The sequence below is a fragment of the Dermacentor variabilis genome, chromosome 8 (genome assembly GCF_050947875.1).
Source record: "Dermacentor variabilis isolate Ectoservices chromosome 8, ASM5094787v1, whole genome shotgun sequence".
Taxonomy (NCBI): domain Eukaryota; kingdom Metazoa; phylum Arthropoda; class Arachnida; order Ixodida; family Ixodidae; genus Dermacentor; species Dermacentor variabilis.
The window spans coordinates 165,589,701-165,609,866 of record NC_134575.1 but is presented as its reverse complement, the minus strand read 5'-3'; the positions used below and the strand labels follow the sequence as shown (position 1 = coordinate 165,609,866).

The following is a 20,166-nucleotide window of genomic DNA, read 5'->3' as shown; positions in this document are numbered from 1 at the left end:
GAAATTGTGAGCAAAATTTTAGCTTGCGGGGCCAAAGACGATGAAATTAGTGAAGCAGTGGACGAAATCCAAAAGAAACGCCGAGCCAGAGAAAGAGACGAGGAACTTAAGCCTTGTCAATTGGAAGAACTAAATCAAACACTGGCAAACAAGGCAGAACAGAGACCTGTGAAATATGGCAAGACAGGTTTTATTCAGCCTTTTTTCATCGGCAGTGAACTGGGCTGTTTTCGACAAACTTTGAGCGCACTTGCACAAGAATGGGCTTTGAGCTGTCCTACTGGCCACAGAGACTTCTGAGTTTGTTGCCGGGGGAAGCCGCCAATATTTTAGCCAGGATGAGCCCCGAAGAAGCCGAGGTTTACGCGAACGTAAAAGGAGCGTTGTTAGCAAAGTATAACTTGTCGCCTGAAGCTTTTCTGTTAAAGTTTAGAGAAACAAGTAAACAGCCAGACAAATGCTACTCGGAGTTTGCACACAAGCTAGCAAGCTTCTTGGAAACCTGGCTGAAAGGAGCCGACGCGTTTGATCACAAGGTGAAAATGTTTGAAGAAATTTGCCTAGAGCAGTTCTATTCCACGCTTCCAACTAAATTGAGGGAGTGGGTGCTCGACAGGTCAGACGTGAAAACTGCACGAAAGGCAGCGTAGTATGCCGATGACTACGGCACTAAGCACAGTTCTGATAATGCCGGAAAAAACGGACGGGTAGCAGGGGTCTCCACAGCACAGCCGAGTTTATTTCGTAAGGCAGAGAAAGATGGGAATGAACTAAAGGAATCCTTCAATTTACGGCACAAGTCGTTTGAGGCACCGAAGCAAATTCTCTGCTTGAACTGCCAGAAAGCCGGACACGTGGTCGCGGGATGCGGAGTTCCGAAAGTGTCCCTGGTCCAGTTCGTTCTCGAGCCAAACAAAGACTTACTGCGTCCGTACCTTCATGACATGGAAGTTAACGGAAAGGAATGCAAAGTATTGCGCGACACAGGTGCAAGGTATGACGTGGTGCATTCGTCCTTCGTAAAGGCAGGTGATTTCTCGGGGGATTGCGTGTGTTTACGGCAAGCCTTGGAAAAAAGTACGTTGAGCCTACCAGTAGTCAAAGTAACTTTAAAAGGTTCGTTCGTGAAATTGAGACAGAAGCAGCCGTCTCGGACGAAGTATTGCCAATGTGTTCATATTTGTTATCAAATAGAACGGCAAAAAGCTGCTGAAGTCCGGAGTGACGCTCGACACGAACCCTGTAATGATTGTTACTAGGTCGATGGCGAAAAAAGCTGAAACTCAACCGCAGCTTCTACCACACGCTATCACTCGCAGCGTTGCGGACCAACATCACGGTCTGGCCGATAACAACAGCGGCTCATTCTATGAAAGAAGTGGCATAATGTACCGATGTCCACCTCGGCAAGAAAGACTGATGAGAGAGGGCGTCGAACAGATAACAGAACACTTAACGTTGCCGAACCGGGTGAAGGAGAGAACATGTCCCCAGTGATAATTGTGGGAACTAGAGGTAAAGAGACCCGCCTGTGTGTCGATTACCGTAAGCGTAACGCGGTGACTATTACCAAAGTGTACCTCATACCGCACGTAGATTGTCTTGAAAAAGTGAGCAAAGCGAAGTTTAGTTCCACGCTCACCTTAGTGCGAGGGTTCGGTCAAATGCCGCTGAGTGAACAGGTGAGCCACTTAGCTGCCTTAGTGACGCCTTTCGGCCCTTGGTTCTACCTTTCGGGCTCAAAAATCAACCCTTAGCATTTTCAAGGCTAATGGACATAATCGTAGCTGGAGCGGAGGCATTCGCACTACCCTACCTAGACGACTTCGCCGTATTTTCAGATTCTTGGCCCGAGCACGTGAGCCGACTGCGCGAAGTCCTAGATAGGCTCCGAAAGGCTGGCTTGACTTTAGATGGTCAGACATGTAGGTTAGGTTGTTCTGAAGTTGACTACATTGGATACAGATTAGGCCAAGGGCAGCGAAGCCCACTTGAGTTGACGATTCTGGCGATCAGAGGGTTTCCCCGGCCGGAAACGAAAACAGAAATCCGCACATTTTTAGGCATGGTAGGTTATTGCCGACACTACATCAAGGGTTTCTCGGAGGTTGCTAGCTCATTTACAGACGCACTAAAGAAAGACGCCCGCAATCGGGTAGAGTGTCACGACGCCAAACAGACTGGATTTCCTTCCTTGAAAGCGGCACTCGCAGAAAAGCCAGTCCTCGAAAGCCCGGTCTACTCAAGGCATTTTCTTGTGCAGTGTGACGCCAGTGAAAAAGGGGTGGCTGTAGTATTAAGCGACGAAAACGAGCACGGGTACGAACATCCGATTCTTTCATCATCATCATCATCATCCTGGTTACGCCCACTGCAGAGCAAAGGCTTCTCCCATACTTCTCCAACTACCCCGGTCATGTACTAATTGTGGCCATGTTGTCCCTGCAAACTTCTTAATCTCATCCGCCCACCTAACTTTCTGCCGCCCTCTGCTACGCTTCCCTTCCCTTGGAATCCATTCTGTAACTCTTAATGACCATCGGTTATCTTCCCTCCTCATTACGTGTCCTGCCCATGCCCATTTCTTTTTCTTGATTTCAACTAAGATATCAATAACTCGCGTTTGTTCCCTCACCCAATCTGCTCTTTTCTTATCCCTTAACGTTACACCTATCATTCTTCTTTCCATAGCTCGTTGCGTCCTCCTCAATTTAAGTAGAACCCTTTTAGTACGCCTCCAGGTTTTTGCCCCGTGCGTGAGTACTGGTAAGAAACAGCTATTATAAACTTTTATTTTGAGGGATAATGGCAACCTGCTGTTCATGACCTGAGAATGCCTCCCAAACGCACCCCAGCCCATTCTTATTCTTCTGATTATTTCAGTCTCAGGATCCGGATCCGCAGTCACTACCTGTCCTAAGTAGATGTATTCCCTCACCACTTCCAGTGCCTCACTACCTATCGTCATCTGCTGTTCTCTTCCAAGACTGTTAAACATTACTTTAGTCTTCTGCAAATTAATTTTAGGCCCACACTTTGCCTTTGCCTCTCCAGGTCAGTGAGCATGCATTGAAGCTGGTCCCCTGAGTTACTAAGCAAGACAATATAATCAGTGAATCGCAAGTAACTAAGGTATTCTCCATTAACTCTTATCCCCAATTCTTCCCAATCTAGGTCTCTGAATACCTCTTGTAAACACGCTGTGAATAGCATTGGAGAGATCGTATATCCCTGCCTGACGCCTTTCTTTATTGGGATTTTGTTGCTTTCTTTATGGAGGACTACGGTGGCTGTGGAGCCGCTATAGATATCTTTCAGTATTTTTACATACGGCTTGTCTACACCCTGGGTCGTAATGCCTCCATGACTGCTGAGGTTTCGATGGAATCAAACGCTTTCTCGTAATCAATGAAAAGTATATATAAGGGTTGCTTATATACCGCACATTTCTCTTTCACCTGATTGATCGTGTGAATATGGTCTATTGTTGAGTAGCCTTTACGGAATACTGCCTGGTCCTTTGCTTGACAGAAGTCTAAGGTATTCCTGATTCTATTTGCGATTACCTTAGTAAGTACTTTGTAGGCAACGGACAGTAGGCTGATTGGTCTGTAATTTTTCAAGTCATTGGAGTCGCCTTTCTTATGGATTAGAATTATGTTAGCGTTTTTCCAAGATTCCGGTACGCTCGAAGTCATGAGGCATTGGGTATGCAGGACACATTGCGTATCCGATTCTTTACGTGACCCGAAAGTTGTCTGCTCGCGAGAAAGCCTACAGTGCTACAGAAAAAGAATGCGCGGGCCTGCTATGGGCTGCAGAGAAGCTCTCGTGCTACTTGTCACGTTCAGAATTTATTTTAATTACCGATCATAGGCCGCTCGCATGGCTTCAACAAATGTCGAACAAAAACAGTAGATTGCTACGTTGGAGCCTTGGTTTGCCACCGTGCGCGTTCACGGTAAAACGCAAGAAAGGATCTCTGCATTCAAATGCAGATGGCTTGAGCAGGACCTTCTCTCACTCGGCGTCACTCGGCAGTAATGCAGAGAGCATTCATTCTGTATTCATTATCCGGCCTGCGCCTGTCGGGCGTCCTCGCTGGTCATCAGTTCTGTTCCTTTTAGAAATGTTCCAAAACCCTCTGTGTATAGGGGGTCGGGCCGGGTCACATCCGGCGGTTCTTGTGGGTCTTGCGGGGGCTTGCCTTCTTGCCTATGCCCAGGAGCTTGTCCATGGACGCCTCCGCGAGCAACCTTTTGACGTCTGCGGTCCCCTGAGAACCGGTTGCCCGATCCATCTACTGAAGAGTAGCTCAAGACTCCAGAACCACGTCACACCAAGGGCTCATCTGTCAAGAATGTGCCTAATTCGGCAAAGGGGCAACATTTGGGGTCACCAGAGGTCCTGGCGCCCGATCCATTTACGCATGAGTAGCGCCCTGTACGCCGCAATCACTCCGTACCCTCGGCTCACCTTCCGACACTTCGCCCGCTTCAACTGCTTCAAGGGAAACCCGAATCAGTTCTTCTGCCAAACTTCGACAAACGTTCGGAAGTAATTTGTGTCGTAGTGTGGACCTTCTGGGAGCACCCCCCCCCCCCCAATCTTCTTGTGTGGGGAGGAGCTGTTGCGCTCACGCGCATGCGTCTGCCTACACCAAGTGCCGAAGCCCGGCGAGCCTGCCAGCGAGATAAGGTGCTGTCGCGCATGGTTCTCCTCGTGGGAAGGGTTGTGTTTCCCTCTCCCTTTGTGAAGGCGAGGCTGGTAAAGAGGGCAGCGCAGCCACGCCGTGGTTGCTTTGTATCAACCGGCAGCAGCTATGCCGGAATAAAGTATCGTCGTTCGGCGTCGTGTTCCTGTCTCGGCTCGGAGCCCTGCTGGGCCAAAACGTAACAGCACTGCTGTTCAGCTCGGCCCTCGACGACCAGCTCAAGCTGATAGAGAGAGCTACGAAGATGGCAAGAACCAGCGGAGTCATGAACTAGGGCTGCCGACCATTAGCGGTTTTTCTATTCTTTTAATGAAATCTATCTATCTATCTATCTATCTCTATCTATCTATCTATCTATCTCTATCTATCTATCTATCTATCTATCTATCTCTATCTATCTATCTATCTATCTCTATCTATCTATCTATCTATCTATCTATGTGATAATGAAAACTGCTTTGCAGCCGATGCGCACATGACTTGTTAAGTGCGTTGGTTAGACATGACTGAATGATGCCTCTTTTTATTACTTTTCAGTGACTTGAATTGAAGGAGAGGATGGGTTTGCTAGCCCTTGGCTTGAACTGCCAGATCATATGACATGATGAGAAGGTGATTTCCAAGGATGCAAGGCTGTTTTAAACTCTGACAGTACTAATGATGACTGCGTCTCCAACTCTGGGCTGTCACAATCTAAGAACACTCAAGATCATCCAAAAATCTAAAGATCTGCATCACATTTGACCCTGATAAGCACTGATTTAACAGGTTGTCTTTTGAAGATAAAAAGATGTTGCTTAATACAGGGACTATACATGAACCTATACACAAACTCTATTTCTGTAGAAAGATGTCATCATTCCATTTTATGTGCGTAACCTTCCGGTGCAAGGACAACAGTTCCAAAAAAGAATCTACTTCTAGCCAGAAGGGTTCTGAAAAGCAACTGCTCCAAATTTATAGATACTTTCAATGACGGATTCCATCAATTCATTTTGTGGTATCGAGTAATACAAGTCTTTTATGTCAACTGAAGAGGGGGATAGAATTTTTTTAGAACAGCAAAGGTACACATCTGAAGGCGTGGATTTCCTCGCACGCTATAAGACATCTGTTCGAAAGATTCCCCTAGCTACAACAGTTAGTTATTTGAAAGGACAATCTTTGTCTCTTTTGAAGCATAAGGAAGGTGGCTTAGTTGTATTGCCGAAAGAAACGTATGAATCTATAGCTTCAGAAGCCCTCACGGCGGTTTTTAAGAAGTGCAGAAAAGGGTCTCTTGTAGAAGTAAACAGTAACGCCAGGAAGCTTTGTAAGAATCTGAATTTAACAAAACTGATGACCGCAATATAATTGCAAAAAAAGTTGAGCCATGATGTATTTTTCACGGAAAAACTCATAAGTCTAATTGCCGCTTCCGGGTCATAGTCTCAGAGAACGGGTCATGGCAAAAGCCGGTTTCCTTGTTTCTGCAGCAAAATTTGAGTAGACTACCCGTTGACGACCCGTTTTGCGTGAAGAATTCGGAACACGTCAAAAAATTTTCTCGCACAAAATGAAAGCAAAATGCTATCCGCCTTTCAGTTAACATAAGAGACTTGTATTACTCGATACCACCAAAGGAATTTATGGAATGCATCACTGAATGTATCGATAAATTTGAAGCAGTTTCTTTCCAGAAGAACTCTGGCATAGCAGTAGGTTCCTCAGGCATAGCAGTAGGTTCCTTTTTTGAACTGTTGTTCTTGTACCTGAAGTCTACGCACATAAAATGGAATAATGACATATTTCTGCAGAAAGAGGGTGTGTGTTTAGGTTAACGCATAGCCTCTGTTTTAAGCGACATCTTTTTAGCTTCAATTGACAACCTGTTAAAGCAGTGCTTAGCAGCGACAAATGTGACGCAGATCTTTAGACATGTGGATGATTTTTTAGTGTTCTTAGATTGTGACACTCTAGAAATGGAGACGCAGTCTTCATTAGTACTGTCAGAGTATAAAATAGACTTGCATCCGCTAACCCTGACTCACGAACTTCCGGTCCATAACTGTTTAAGATTATTAGATTTAGAAATCAGCTTCTCATTGGTGTCTTATGAGCTGGCAGTTCAAACCAAGGGCTAGCAAACCCATCCTCTTCTTCAATTCAGTTCACTCAAATGTAGTAAAAAGAGGCATTATTCAGCCATGTCTAACCAACGCGCTTAACAAGTCATGTGCGCATCGGCTGCAAAGCAGTTTTCATTATCAGGACAGTCGCCTTTAAGGGGCACATTTGCCTCACCATATGATCATCTTTGTAGCAAAAAAAAATGCTCAGGCAGCTCAAGGAACTTAACATTGTAGACCAGGGTCGAGCAGGACCTTCTGGAGCTACGTGCGCTGTCATACCATATATTCACGGCATATCTCACAATCTGAAAAAAGTAGGCAAACGAGCTGGTATTCGGGTTTTACTTTCCGCTCCGAAACGTCTTTGTTTCATGTGTGCCAAGGTGAATGCTGAAAGCCGTAAAACAATCAGGCGTACGCAAAAAAAACACCGACAGAAGCATGTCGGATGTGTAAAGAAAGTAGTTTATTCAGTTCCCGTGTCGTGTGGTTCATTATATGTAGGCCAATGTATTCGACAGCAGCGCGAAGAGCGGCCAGTTCAGAACCTGTAGATGTCGTTTACTTGTGAAGTCTTAAAATTGATGACGACCGATTGAGATGGTAGAACAACGGCGCCCGTAGAATTTTCCGAGACGGAACCATCCAACAAATGGGCAATATTTCGTGACTCGAAAGCAGCCCTCTAGAGCTTGCAAAGTTTACGACGTGGCAATTATGAACAGCTGGTGGCACAAATCAACGAAACCTGTCATTGCGCTTCTGAAAGAGGACATGATATCATATTTCAGTGGCTGCCGGGACATTGTGGCATCGTTGGTAATCACCTCGCCGATGAAGCTGCCCGACGTGCCCAGGCTGGCTCACCGACACTCCTTATACCTTTATCCAGAGACGACGCTGCAAGAGAGCTTCGCAGTCTCGCTCGTACAATCACGTTAGGTTGCTGGCATACACCACAGAACTCTAAGTGCCGTTTACACCGCCTCGACCCATCACTGAAACTTACATTACCAGCGAACCTTCCACGACGTGACGCAACACTGCTGTGTCGGCTGTGGGTAGGAGCAGCATTCACCAACTCCTACAGCTATCGTATTGGAATGGCGGATTCACCAATGTGCGCTAAGTGAAAGTGTGAAGAGACCATCAGTCACCTTCTGTGCCACTGTTCTCGCTTCGATAATCAACGTGACTCTCCAGTGTGCCTTAAATAGACTGGATGACAGGCCATTTATGGAAGCGAAGATCTTCGGAGCCTGACCTCACAGTTCATTGGCCCAGAAAGCAGTTCGAGCGCTTTTTCGCTACCTGAGGGCAATAGACTTGAGTGCCCGACTATAGACATCCTACACCTAAGTTCTCTCTCTCCCTCTTTCACTCCCCATTCCCCTCCCCACGTGTAGGGTAGCAAACTGGACTCAGTATGGTTAACCTCCCTGCCTATCCGTCTTTCCTTCTCTCTCTATATATGTAGGCCAAACGGGCAGATGTCTGTATGACAGATTGCATGAGCATCGATATAGGATGGAAAACCAGCTCTCCGGTCACATTAGTGCTCAGTGTAAGGCTCATAGGTGCATTCCAGGTTTTAAGAGAACCTGTGTTTTGAACATGGCTGATGATCTAATGACAAGGGAGGCATTGGAAGCGCTTGAGATCAAGAGGCCCGGAGATGTGTGTATCAGTTAACCCTCAGTTTCTCTATCGACAAACGAACTGGCGCATCCTGAGAGTGGCGCTTAAAAGCTGTTGTGTATCGTGTTTTTGTTGTGCGATGCAGATGACGGCATTGTTTTGTCTTTTTTCTCGTTCTTTTTATTCTTGGCAGCAGCAATTTATTCCTTTGTCAAGAAATGAGACTCTCAGTTGTTAGTGCACCTGCGTAGTTCTCCCGTGCTGCCTTCTTTCGTCCGTTCTTTTATTTGGCGCCTTCCTTGTAATCATGAATAACCAACTCGCCCACGAGCACGTGCTCAGACATTACGGTGTACAGAGGGTGTTATAGTCATGCGAATGAATTTCTGGAATACAATAGAAGAAAAAATATGTAGATTAGCGAGTAAATAAATTTGATGCCCTAGCACAGATGCACGACCAAGAAAGATTTCGGGTTAAGTTTATGATCATGTACTTGTACTGCATAGTTTCTTTCCCAGTGTCGTTACCAACATTATAAAAGCCACCCGAAGTGTTAAGGTAATGGATAATGGTGAATGGTGACTAGTTTGCAATGTTTACAGTGATTAACCGTGCTTTACACCACCCACGAATGCTTTCCACGTCCTGTTGAATGACTAGGTGGTCACTAGTGTATATCATACGGTAAATTGTGCTATCATCCGAAAATATGCGCATACAATGTGATATGTTGCCTGGCAAGCCATTATTCTAAACTCGAAGAAGGAGGGGGCCTAGAACGCTTCCTTGCACTACCTAGATCAAAGCGATGAATTATTATTAAATACTCTAAATTTCTCTGGAAATTTCGGAAAACATGGACCTAAGCTAACCTAAGCGAATATAGTCTTAGCAATGCTTGTTTAAAACTCAAGTGAGATTGATTATCAGTAAAGACAAGGAACGTGCAATCTGTCGATACGTTGGTACGTTACTGTTGATGTTGAATTCCAAGTCATCAGCAAATTCAAATAGATGAGACTCGCCAGCAAAACTCTTTGGGAACTGGTGTAGGTTAGAAAAGAAAGAAACACTTAGGCTCTACGTGAGCGTAAATATGAGAAGCTATGATGTAGTCGAGCATATTGCAAAAAAATGCATGTGCGATAAGGTTTATTCTCGTTCACAACACTGTGGAACGCTAGGTAAATCAACGCACTGCCAGGGCTGTCCGAAGCACGAGGGTCGCTCGAGATCACGGCGCGGCCCTTCGTTTTCCTCTTCAGATGGCACATACACAGGGGCTCGTCTGCTTCATTACACACGTCAAGTAAATGGAGGCGGTACTTTCCAGGCGAATCTTTATTTCCTCTTTCATATACTGGCGCCGCCTTTGTCATCTTCAAATGAGTAGATAACGTTCCAGCAGTTAACGACTGGCGAAAGATGCGGAATAAAACTATCCTCGAGATTGAGAGAGTATTCTTTAAAACATTGGACTTATTGTCAATACGAGAAGAAAAAAAAAACATTTTGAACTTTTCTGCGATTTTAGAAATACAGAGGAGTATAATATAAACGGGGTCGCATAAAAGAGTAATCTTGTTCGAGCATTTCGAGAAGAAGGACCTTTTTATTAGGGAAAACGGATGAAAAGAATATGATAAGAACATATGAATAATAAGTGTCAGGTGTACCAGTGCTGTTTCCATCCTTCAAGAAAACGTAGTTAGGGTCACACATATGACTTTTTATTTTCTAGAATTTTCAGTCATAAGGAGTGATGGTAAACATTAAAAAAATTTTTGGCAAGAAGCAAATAAAAAAAACTTGGGGAACACTTAAGCTTCACCTTTATATGTGGAACGCGGTATCATTTAAAAATCAGTGGCGGCTTCTCACCCTTACCGGGAACTAACGTTTATGTAATCGTAATTTATTTATTCATTCATACTGCTGGCCAACGCTATGCACGAAGGTGAGTTTCCTGGTCGTCACCCCCCCCCCCCCCGACTGCGGGTGCCATTTGGATGTGGATGCGAGAACCGAGCCGGGCGCGCTGCTCCTGAGAAGGCAGGCCTACAACTACAGTTGGAGAAGGGATGTGTGTTTAAGTTTCCACGTAACACAATTATATTTTCTCCTATATGCAAAGTACAATCACACGCTATCATGTCTGTAGCTTGTGTCGAAATCGTGCTTTAGAAATTTCGTTACGCATTTTACTTTGAGAAATTCAATTATTTCAATAACGCCTATACGCCACGTGGAGGGCCTGCATGGCCCGGGATGCGTGGTTCGGGTTGATTTTTCTCTTATGAAGAACGCAGCCGACACCTACACCGGATTTTTTGAGTCAAGGAGCATTTCAGGCTACCGCTGTAAAATATCGTCATCGTGGTGCTTTCGGGACGCATTTCTACTGCTCAGCCGGAGGCCATCGCGGCGACCGTGTACTGTTGGCCCCCATCAGTGTACGCTGTAAAACTATTTAGCGCACCTAAGTAACCACACGGGGAATAAGTTATTTTGCTTTGCTCTACTGTTGTCTTCCTTTCAGACCTAGTGTATGCAGATTAATAAATAGATGTTAATCTTGTAAAATTAGAGCTCGCTGCTATATAGTACCTATGTATTGCAAATATTTTTATTTATTACCAGTAGCAGTTGTAAAATATTATTACTCATTTTCGTATGGGACTGGCAACCAGCAATTTAGGCTATTGGTCGAAATATTTTTGTATTAACTTTCCTCATTAGGTAATAACGATCTGTTTTTGATCCACTGATAGTGCCGATTTTTATGTACTTGTTTGTCGGAAATACCTGACATAACCTTGTAAAAACATCGAATACGGGCATTTTTATTGCCCTTAACAAAGAGAAACTTATCAGTACATAGAAGAAAATCAGGCAAGCAAAATGTCACACGTATAGTAACGTCCATACAATAATACACAAACGTTAACATGACCCATGGTAGAGTGTATAAGCGCGACTGGACGAGGACGAAGAAAGAAACAGACACACAGACACAGCGCTTGTGTCTGTGTATCTGTTTCTTTCTTCGTCCTCGTCCAGTCGCGCTTATACACTCTACCATGGATTCTAACCAACTAGCCTGCCAACGTGTTTTAGCCAAGTTAACATGACCATCACTGTGAACAATGGATTACAAAAAAGGAGGCAAAATCAGAGATGGCAAGTACGAAAGAATATAGAAGCTCACTCATATCTAAATAGCAGAAGTTATACAAGCTGGAGTATAACACGAGTGCAATGTGTTACGAGAAGAATAACAGAGAGATATTGATAGAATGTCGTCAGGACGAACAAATGAGCATGGTATCATTCGACAAATAATTGTAATAAGTTGAACGCCCTTGTATTGACAAAGACGCGAATAAAATTGGTGTCACTATAAAGACAACTTCACATACGCATGGAACATTGAAGTGACAGCGAGTGAGATTTGCTGCAGTAAACGTACCACTGTATAAAAACATTCTGTGTCGTCATACTTTCCACCAAGCGCGACCAGATATCGTTCGAAGCTTTTGTTACCACAGTCACACTGGGGCTTGGAAAGCATTACAAACCTTTTAACTTCGCTGCCACTCCACCAATTGGTCACACGTTTCAACGCCGTCAATTCTCGCCATAAACGCTCGGTGCGGCTGCGGGGCAGGCGCGCAGATAAGCCATCGGTCGCAGTCACCGTCACATGCCCGCCATCGAAGTGAATAGATTTTGTATTTTCTGTTGTGAATGGCATAAGAGGTTTCTTGCATTTCAAGAAAATGCAGTGGCCAGGGCTGAGCTTTTGAGTACGATATCGGCTCGTGAAAAACACTTGTGCGATATTATTTCGCCCATTTCCTGTTTTGCTAAAGTACTTTCGCCAATAGCAAACAGAAAGAGTGACCGCAAGAGCGGGGACTATGGTTGCACTTGATAAAGCGCGAGAACTTGGCTCACAGCGCTGGCACGTTACTTTGAGAGTCAAGTGCTTCTACACACGCCTTTGAGGGAAACATCATAGTAGGGCTTCTCTACAGCTCAGGTTCTTTGTTTATGATGCAGGTTTCACTGTAACGTTTTGCTCTTACACACGAAACAAAGGTAAGTGTTTGACGTAGTAGTTCAGCGGAAACCCGCACGGTTGAGAGAAGTAATGAATAAAGGGAAAATCGGACATCCACCCGTTCGTAGCAATTGCTACAAAGGAAACCTATACGGGTTCCACGAATGAAAAGCCTCATAGTTGAAGAAAAAATCGTCCTGGTCCGGGACTCGAACCCGGGACCGCCGCCTTTCCGGGGCAGCCGCTCTACCATCAGAGCTAACCAGGCGGCTAGCAGATGGCAGGGCGAAGACGAATTTGTCGACAACACACGAAGCAAAGGTAAGTGTTTGACGTAGCCGTTCAGCGGAAACCCGCAAAGTAGCGAGAAGTAATTGATAAAGGGAAAATCAGAAGTCCACCTGTTCGTAGCAATTGCTTCGTGTGTTGTCGACAAATTCGACTTCGCCCTGCCATCTGCTAGCCGCCTGGTTAGCTCAGATGGTAGAGCGGCTGCCCCGGAAAGGCGGTGGTCCTGGGTTCGAGTCCCGGACCAGGACGAATTTTTCTTCAACTCTGAGGCTTTTCTTTCGAGGAACCCGTATGGGTTTCCTTTGTAGCAATTGCTACAAACGGGTGGATGTTTGATTTTCCCTTTATCAACGACTACACTAACGCAGTCAACACTTTTAACGAGCGCGAGATGTAATTTCACAGGTGCCGTATAAATATATTATACTGTAGCAATGGTTCCTAATTTAGCATGATGTTGAGCAGTTGACTACTCATACGTAATAGTTTCGCAGTAAACACACAAAGGGCGCTCTGTACGGTCTGTACAAAGGGTGGTGTGTACGCATAAGTAGATGTTAGCCTCTCGATAGGCTAACAGGTAAATCCGACCATCAAATCAGATGTAGTTGGCTTCAACTGGTCGGCCGCCAGTTTACAATCCTACAAACGTGTTTAACATTTAGGCATGCATCATATATCTGGCCTACAATTTTTTGAAAATAAAAATGACAACGAAGTGCGTTGGTTTCGGATGACATAAATCCCTTTAGGAGAAGGTGCACAGCTGAGCTTCTGCAACTGGAGAAATACGTTCGACCAAATGTCGCAACAACCGCAAAGTGTTGCCGGCACGTGTTTTTTTAGTAATGGCACTTTGCAGTATGGTAAAACAAATTAGAGAGCAAAAGAGAACCCTACACATAAGAAATGACTCTAAAAAGCCCCCCTGACTTGAACGCTTACCAACTAGTCTCATCCAGTGCTCTGCGTCTTCCTGTTTGGCCAATGTGTCTAAGGCCCCATGAAAGAGTTCGCTGTCATCAGTGCTGCTTACGTACAGCAGGACGTTGAGGGCGGTGGTGTCTGAAACTGGGACATTAGGTGTGATGAATAACGCTAATATCTCGAAGGATCACAACTACATGAAAAATGTGGACGTGTAGGCTTGAAACCTAATGCGTTAGAATATCATATACGCAATAACACAGCAAAATTGCGCATTCACAGTGATGTTCCCTTGAGGCACGGCCTTCTGCCAACGGGTAAACCTGGCGTGAAATTGTGAGAAAATATGCCTGGGTAGTTAGCTGTGGTGAGACATCTTTAGCAAAAAAAACATGCCGCATTTATCAAATTTCGAGAACAATCGCAAGGTCATTTGATAAATTAAAACAATGAAGATATAGAGCACACAAAGAAAGTTATCACCATGGTGGAAGCAGGATGATCACAAAGTGGCAATAAATTTATGCTAGGCTTTGCCTGCATCAAAAAGGAAAACCTAACGAAAGACCACTGCAGCCAATTGCTGCATTGACGCAGCCTGTACATCATTTAATAGCAAGATTTATAGAACAGTTATAGGTGCATGTCGAAATAAACTTATTTGCACGGTAGGGAACATGTATAGCAGGCCTTATCATCCGCCCTAGATGTCTGAAATGGCTTAAACTAACTATACGAAGGAGACCGCGGTGAAACGCAACAAGTAAAAAAGTGGCGGGAGCCAATGATGAACTTACAAGTCGTTTATTCATAGGGTTTATGAAGTACACAGCATAAGGCAAGTGGTGAACGGCAATACCCATGAGGGGCTAAGGGCTAACTCTCAAATTACATAAATAACACATGCTGCGCAGAACGCGGCTTATGCACGATCTGGATCAAATTGCATTCAGGAGTCTGCTCAACAGGAGCGTCGCGGGTCTGATTGTCGCTTTCCGGAGATGAGCTGCAGAACCTCCACATACTTGCCAACGCGTCCAGGTACAGGCTCCACTTAAACGTACGAAATAAGATTGCCTTAGTGGCTCTCAGCGGGGCTGGTTCATTGGTTTAAGCTCACCACAAAATAGGCTGCACAAAAAATAGCCCTAATTAATTACGTGTGTGTCTGAACATGAGTATTTAGAAAAGCAAAGTTCCTCAACTTCAAGAAGCATAAATAATAGCGTTATTTTGAAGAATAGGAAATAAGAACGTGGGACTAGAATGGCACCCAACAGGTTGTTTGTAAGCATTAGGACAAAACTATTCCCGCGCTATTTTGCCACTGGCTGAAATGAGGCAAACTGAGTAAATAAACAACAATCGTCGCAGGAACATCACTGCTTATTTGGGCAAAAGAAATTGACTTATAATTCACTATCTCTAGACGTTATTGCTTTTTATGCTCGTTTCTTGTATCATAAACGAAAATGTTTCTGCTTAGACGGAACTCGCGTAGCAAACGATATATTTCACGTTGTCGTGCACAATATCGGTCATATCACTTCGTGGACATCTTCTTTCCCATCTTTTCGCAAAATACATGACCGATGCCAACAAATTCTCAGCTGCAGAGGGTGAGGACAGTGCTATTGCGCTTTCTTCGAAGTTTTTATTCCGGTTCTGCCCTGGCAGCCCAGCCCACCGTTGCGTTGCTGACCTCGAGGTCGTGGGTGGATTCTTGGCATTGGCGGCCCTATTATTTACACGCAAATACAAACGCTTGAGTACCGTCCATTCGGCACTCAGTAAAGAAACCCGGAAAGTCAAAAGCGATCTGATCTGGAGCACTCCTCGTAATATGACAAGCCTCAGAATATGACCATGGATTTGCCATGGCAGAACAACAAAATCTATTATAATTAGTTTTCTTTTCTTTTCGCGAAAACACCCACAGAACATATTCGGCAGGAACGAAAAGATTAAAATTTGGCGACATCCTCCTTGTACATGCTAATTGCTAACATGAAAAACTCTGCTACACTGCATTTTTAAATAAAACTGTAGTCCCAGGTTATTGCAGTTTTATATGTCAGTCTTTATCTGTATGGACCATTTGCACTCTTTGTTTCATATAAACTTTTAGGGATGCAGTTTAAGAGTGTTCAATATTAGCTTACCATTTACCCACAGATGTTGAATAAGCTTGTTAGCGACGTCTGTCCCAGCGTCATACTTCCGGTTATCAGCAATGTCTGACGTCTTCAAATCAAGGTAGAGCAACAGCAGTTTGTCCTTGTACTTCGCCCCATCTAATCTTAAACCACGGAATAAAGCTAAGAGATCAGAAATTCATAGTTGGGAACAAAGTAGCTAAAATTGTCTAGTAAGTTAACATGCAAATTTTTATGTGCAGGACAGAAAAATGTGTTTTTCTATATTGTATTACTGTTACCTGATCCTCCGCAGCTGCCTTCCCCCTTTGCAAGAAAGCTTTGGGAGCTACGCAATGGGGGAAGGCAGCTAGGGAAGATCAAGTACCAGCAGATTTTTGAAGGATGGTGGGCCGATTCTTCTAGAAAAACTGGCCACCCCGTGTACACAATGCCTCATGACCTCGGGTGTACCGGAATCTTGGAAGAACGCCAACATAATCTTAATCCATAATGAAGGGGACGCCAAAGATTTGAAAAATTATAGACCGATCAACTTACTGTCCATAGCCTACACAGTATTTACTAAGGTAATCGCAAATATAATCACGTACACCTTAGACTTCTGTCAGCCAAAGGACAAGGCAGGATTTCATAAAGGCTACTCAAGAATGGACAATATTCCCACTATCAATTAGGTGATAGAGAAATCTGCGGAATATAACCAACCCTTATATATAGCTTTCATTGATTACGAGAAAGCGTTTGATTCCGTCGAAACCTTGGCAGTCATGGAGGCATTACGGAATCAGGGTGTATACGAGCCGTATGTAAAAATACTTAAAGATATTATAGCGGCTCCACAGCCACCGTAGTCCTCCATAAAGCAAGCAACAAAATCCCAATAAAGAAAGGCGTCAGGCAGGGAGATACAATATCTCCGATGCTATTCACAGCGTGTTTACAAGAGGTATTCAGAGACCTAGATTGGGAAGAATTGGGGATAAGAGTTAATGGAGAATACCTTAGTTACTTGCGATTCGCTGATGATGTTGCGTTGCTTAGTAACTCACGGGACGAATTGTAATGCATGCTCACAGACCTGGACAGCCAAAGCAGAAAGGTGGGTCTAAAAATTAATCTGCAGAAAAGTAAAATAATGTTTAACAGTCTCTGAAGACAACAGCAGTTTACGATAGGTAGCGAGTCACTGGCATTGGCAAAGGAATACATCAACTTCTTGCATATAGTGACCACGGATCCGGATCATAAGACTGAAATAACCAAAAGAATAAGAATTTGCTGGGGTGCTTTGGCAGGCATTCTCATATCATGAACAGCAGGTTTCCATTATCCCTCAAGGGGAAAGTGTATAACAGCTGTGTCTTACCAGTACTCGCCTACGGAGCAGATAGATAGATAGATAGAACAACTTTATTGAAGAATAAAACGCTCAATGGTTGGAGCCCCTAGACAAGGGCCCCACTGGCTTCCGCGCGCCGTTTCGCTTGTCGGGTGATGGCCCTTTGGACCTCTTCCTGTGAGCTGGACAGCGCCGCCTCCCATTGTGTATGATCCGTAATTGCTGTGTTTGTCTTTTGTGGATATGCCGTGCATGCCCATGAGATGTGGTCAAAGGTTGGCGTGGCTCCGCACCATGGGCATGTGTCCGCATATCTTTCAGGGTGAATTTTGTGGAGAATGTGCAGGTTGTTATATGGATACGTTTGCAGCTTTCTCCATATAACCTGTTCTTCCTTACTGAGGTTTTTATCTGGGGGTGGTAGTTTCATTCTATTTCCTCTGTGGTAGTTTAAAATTGCAGAGTAGTTCTGGTCAATCGGGATCAGGTCTTCAGAGGTGTCCTGTGAGCACCCGTGGTGTGTAGCATGCGGACGAGCTACTCTGTCAGCCTCTTCGTTTCCCTTGATTCCCTCATGACTGGGTACCCATATAAGGTGAAATCTGGCTCGGTGTTTTATATCTCGTAGAATCCTATAGGCTGCGGTGCATACTCGTCCCCTGAGGTAGCTTCTGCATGCCGCTAGAGAGTCTGATAGGATGGTTATTTGTTGTTGGTTTGGTTCCGTCGCTTTGATAGCAAGGGTTATTGCGATTTCTTCTGCTTCCACGATAGTGGTGTTGCGAGTGGAGGCGCTAACGATTTCTCTGCCCAAATAGTCAGTGACAGCAGCTACCGTTTTTTTCTGCCTGCCTGGGTATCTTGCCGCGTCCACGAAGCGGGAGTTTGGTTCGTCACCGTGCGTTTTCTCAATGTATGCAGCTCTGGCTTCTCTTCTGCCTGCATGTAGAGTTGGGTCCATATTTCTGGGTATTGGCGCCACTTTGACGCTGTTTCTGATTATTGTGGAGATGGGTTTAGCTTGGTTGTGTTTTTCTAGAAACTCGTGATACTCGAGTCTGCCAAGGAGTTTCCTACCCGTGGTCGTTTGTGCGAGTCTGTTTCTTTGAGTGATCAGTTGAGCTTCTGCCAGTTCTTCGAATGTATTATGAATTCCAAGAGACATGAGTTTTTCGGTTGAGGCGCATTGCGGAATTTGTAGGGCGATCTTGTATGCTTTCCGTAAGCACGAATTGATCGCATCCCTCTCTGTTTTCGTTAGCTCGTAATACGGCAAGCTGTAAATGAAGCGGCTAACCACCAGACTTCTGATTAGGTGAAGGGTGTCTGATTCCTTCATCCCCGTCCTTTTAGTGGCTACCCGCTTTATCATTCTTGAGACTTGTTGTGTTGCCGTCTTGATGAGGTTAAGCCCGTGTTGGCAGTGTTGATTTGATTGTAGCCACATGCCCAGTACCCGGATTGTGGTCCTCTCAGGTATTGCATCATTGCCAAGTCTGATTTCCAGTTTAAGGGCAGGGTCCGTCGGGACGTTACGATTCCCTTTCCCTCTCCAGACTCGAATAATCTCAGATTTCTCTGACGCGCATTGCAGGCCTCTGGCTCGCACGTATGTCTCGATTTCACAGGCAGCTGCTTGTAATCGTTCTTCTTTTTCACGTAGCGACCCGGTGACACACCAGACTGTAATATCATCCGCATATAGGGCGTGCTGGATACCCGGGATGGCTTGTAGTTTCCTTGGAAGGCCTATCATCGCCACGTTAAATAGCGTTGGCGAGATCACTGCGCCCTGGGGAGTGCCCTTGTTGGGTGCCTTGAAGGTCTTCATTTCTATTGCGCCAAATTTAATCTCAGCGGTTCGTTGGTTTAAAAAGCTGCGAACATAGTTGTATATCCGCTCTCCGCTGTTTGTTTCAGCCAGGTCATCGAGTATTTCTTGATGGCTCACGTTATCAAAAGCGCCCTTTATGTCGATGGCCATCACAACGTGTTCGCTTGATCTTGGTATATTTGTTAGGACTTCTTTCTTCAACTGTAGGAGGATGTCTTGAGTTGAGAGCTTGGGTCTGAATCCAAACATAGTGTCTGGAATGATTTCATTGTCCTCTAAGTAGTTTTGTAATCTAGAATTCACAATTCTTTCAAATAGTTTCCCTAGACAGGAAGTTAGGGAGATTGGTCGAAGGTTACTAATTGCTAATTTCTTGCCAGGCTTGGGAATTAAAACTATTTGAGCGTGCTTCCACTCCCTTGGAATAGTACCCTGTTGCCAATGTTCATTAATAAAGGTAGTATATGCCTGTAAAGCCTCATCGCTTAGGTTTCTAATCATGGAGTTAGTTATCCGGTCTTTGCCTGCCGCTGTGTTTCGGGTCATTTTCGCTATGGCAGCTCTAACATCTTCGATGGAGATGGGTTCATCGAGTTCAGGGTGAGGCGCTCCCCCGTATTTCCTCTCACAGGGTGCGGGAGATGGGTCTGTTCCGAAGCACTTGTTATATAATTCTTCTTTGAGTTCTTGTTCCGTCCCTGGGTACGTATGGATTAGCCGTTCCACCGCTTTACAGCCCTCGTTCTTGGTTTTGGTTGGTTCCATAATGGCTTTAGTATGCGCCAAGTTTTTGCGGTAGTCAGTGTACCATTAAGGGAGTCACAGAAGCGTTCCCAATCGGACGTAGCTAGTTGCGTTGCGTACTCCTCCGCTTTGCGGGTGATTTCTGCAATGCGTACTTTTAGCTTCCGGTTCTGTGACTGTCGCTTCATTCTTTTTGTTAGTCCTCTGCGTGCCTCCCAGAGATGCAGTAAGTGAGGGTCTATCTCAGGTATATCACATGTGCGGGTTAGTTTTTTTGTGACTTTATCCTTTTGTGTTCTTAAATTTTCACACCATTTACTTAAATCGTCGATTGTGGTGCTTT

The 20,166-nt window shown here is 44.8% G+C and overlaps 1 protein-coding gene across 3 annotated transcripts in view; it reads right to left on the bottom strand.

Moving 5' to 3' along the window:
* LOC142590703 (dermonecrotic toxin SPH-like) overlaps positions 1-20,166 on the bottom strand; it is a 188,361-nt gene that overhangs the window by 34,813 nt on the left and 133,382 nt on the right. For 2 of the 3 annotated variants that reach the window (XM_075703120.1, XM_075703119.1), the window contains exons 4-5: positions 15,910-16,041; positions 13,766-13,891 (exon numbers count right to left, since the gene is read on the bottom strand). In XM_075703120.1, coding sequence (XP_075559235.1) covers positions 13,766-13,891; positions 15,910-16,041 — 258 coding nt within the window. The remainder of the gene's footprint in view (positions 1-13,765; positions 13,892-15,909; positions 16,042-20,166) is intronic. The other variant, XM_075703121.1, reaches the window with a different exon arrangement.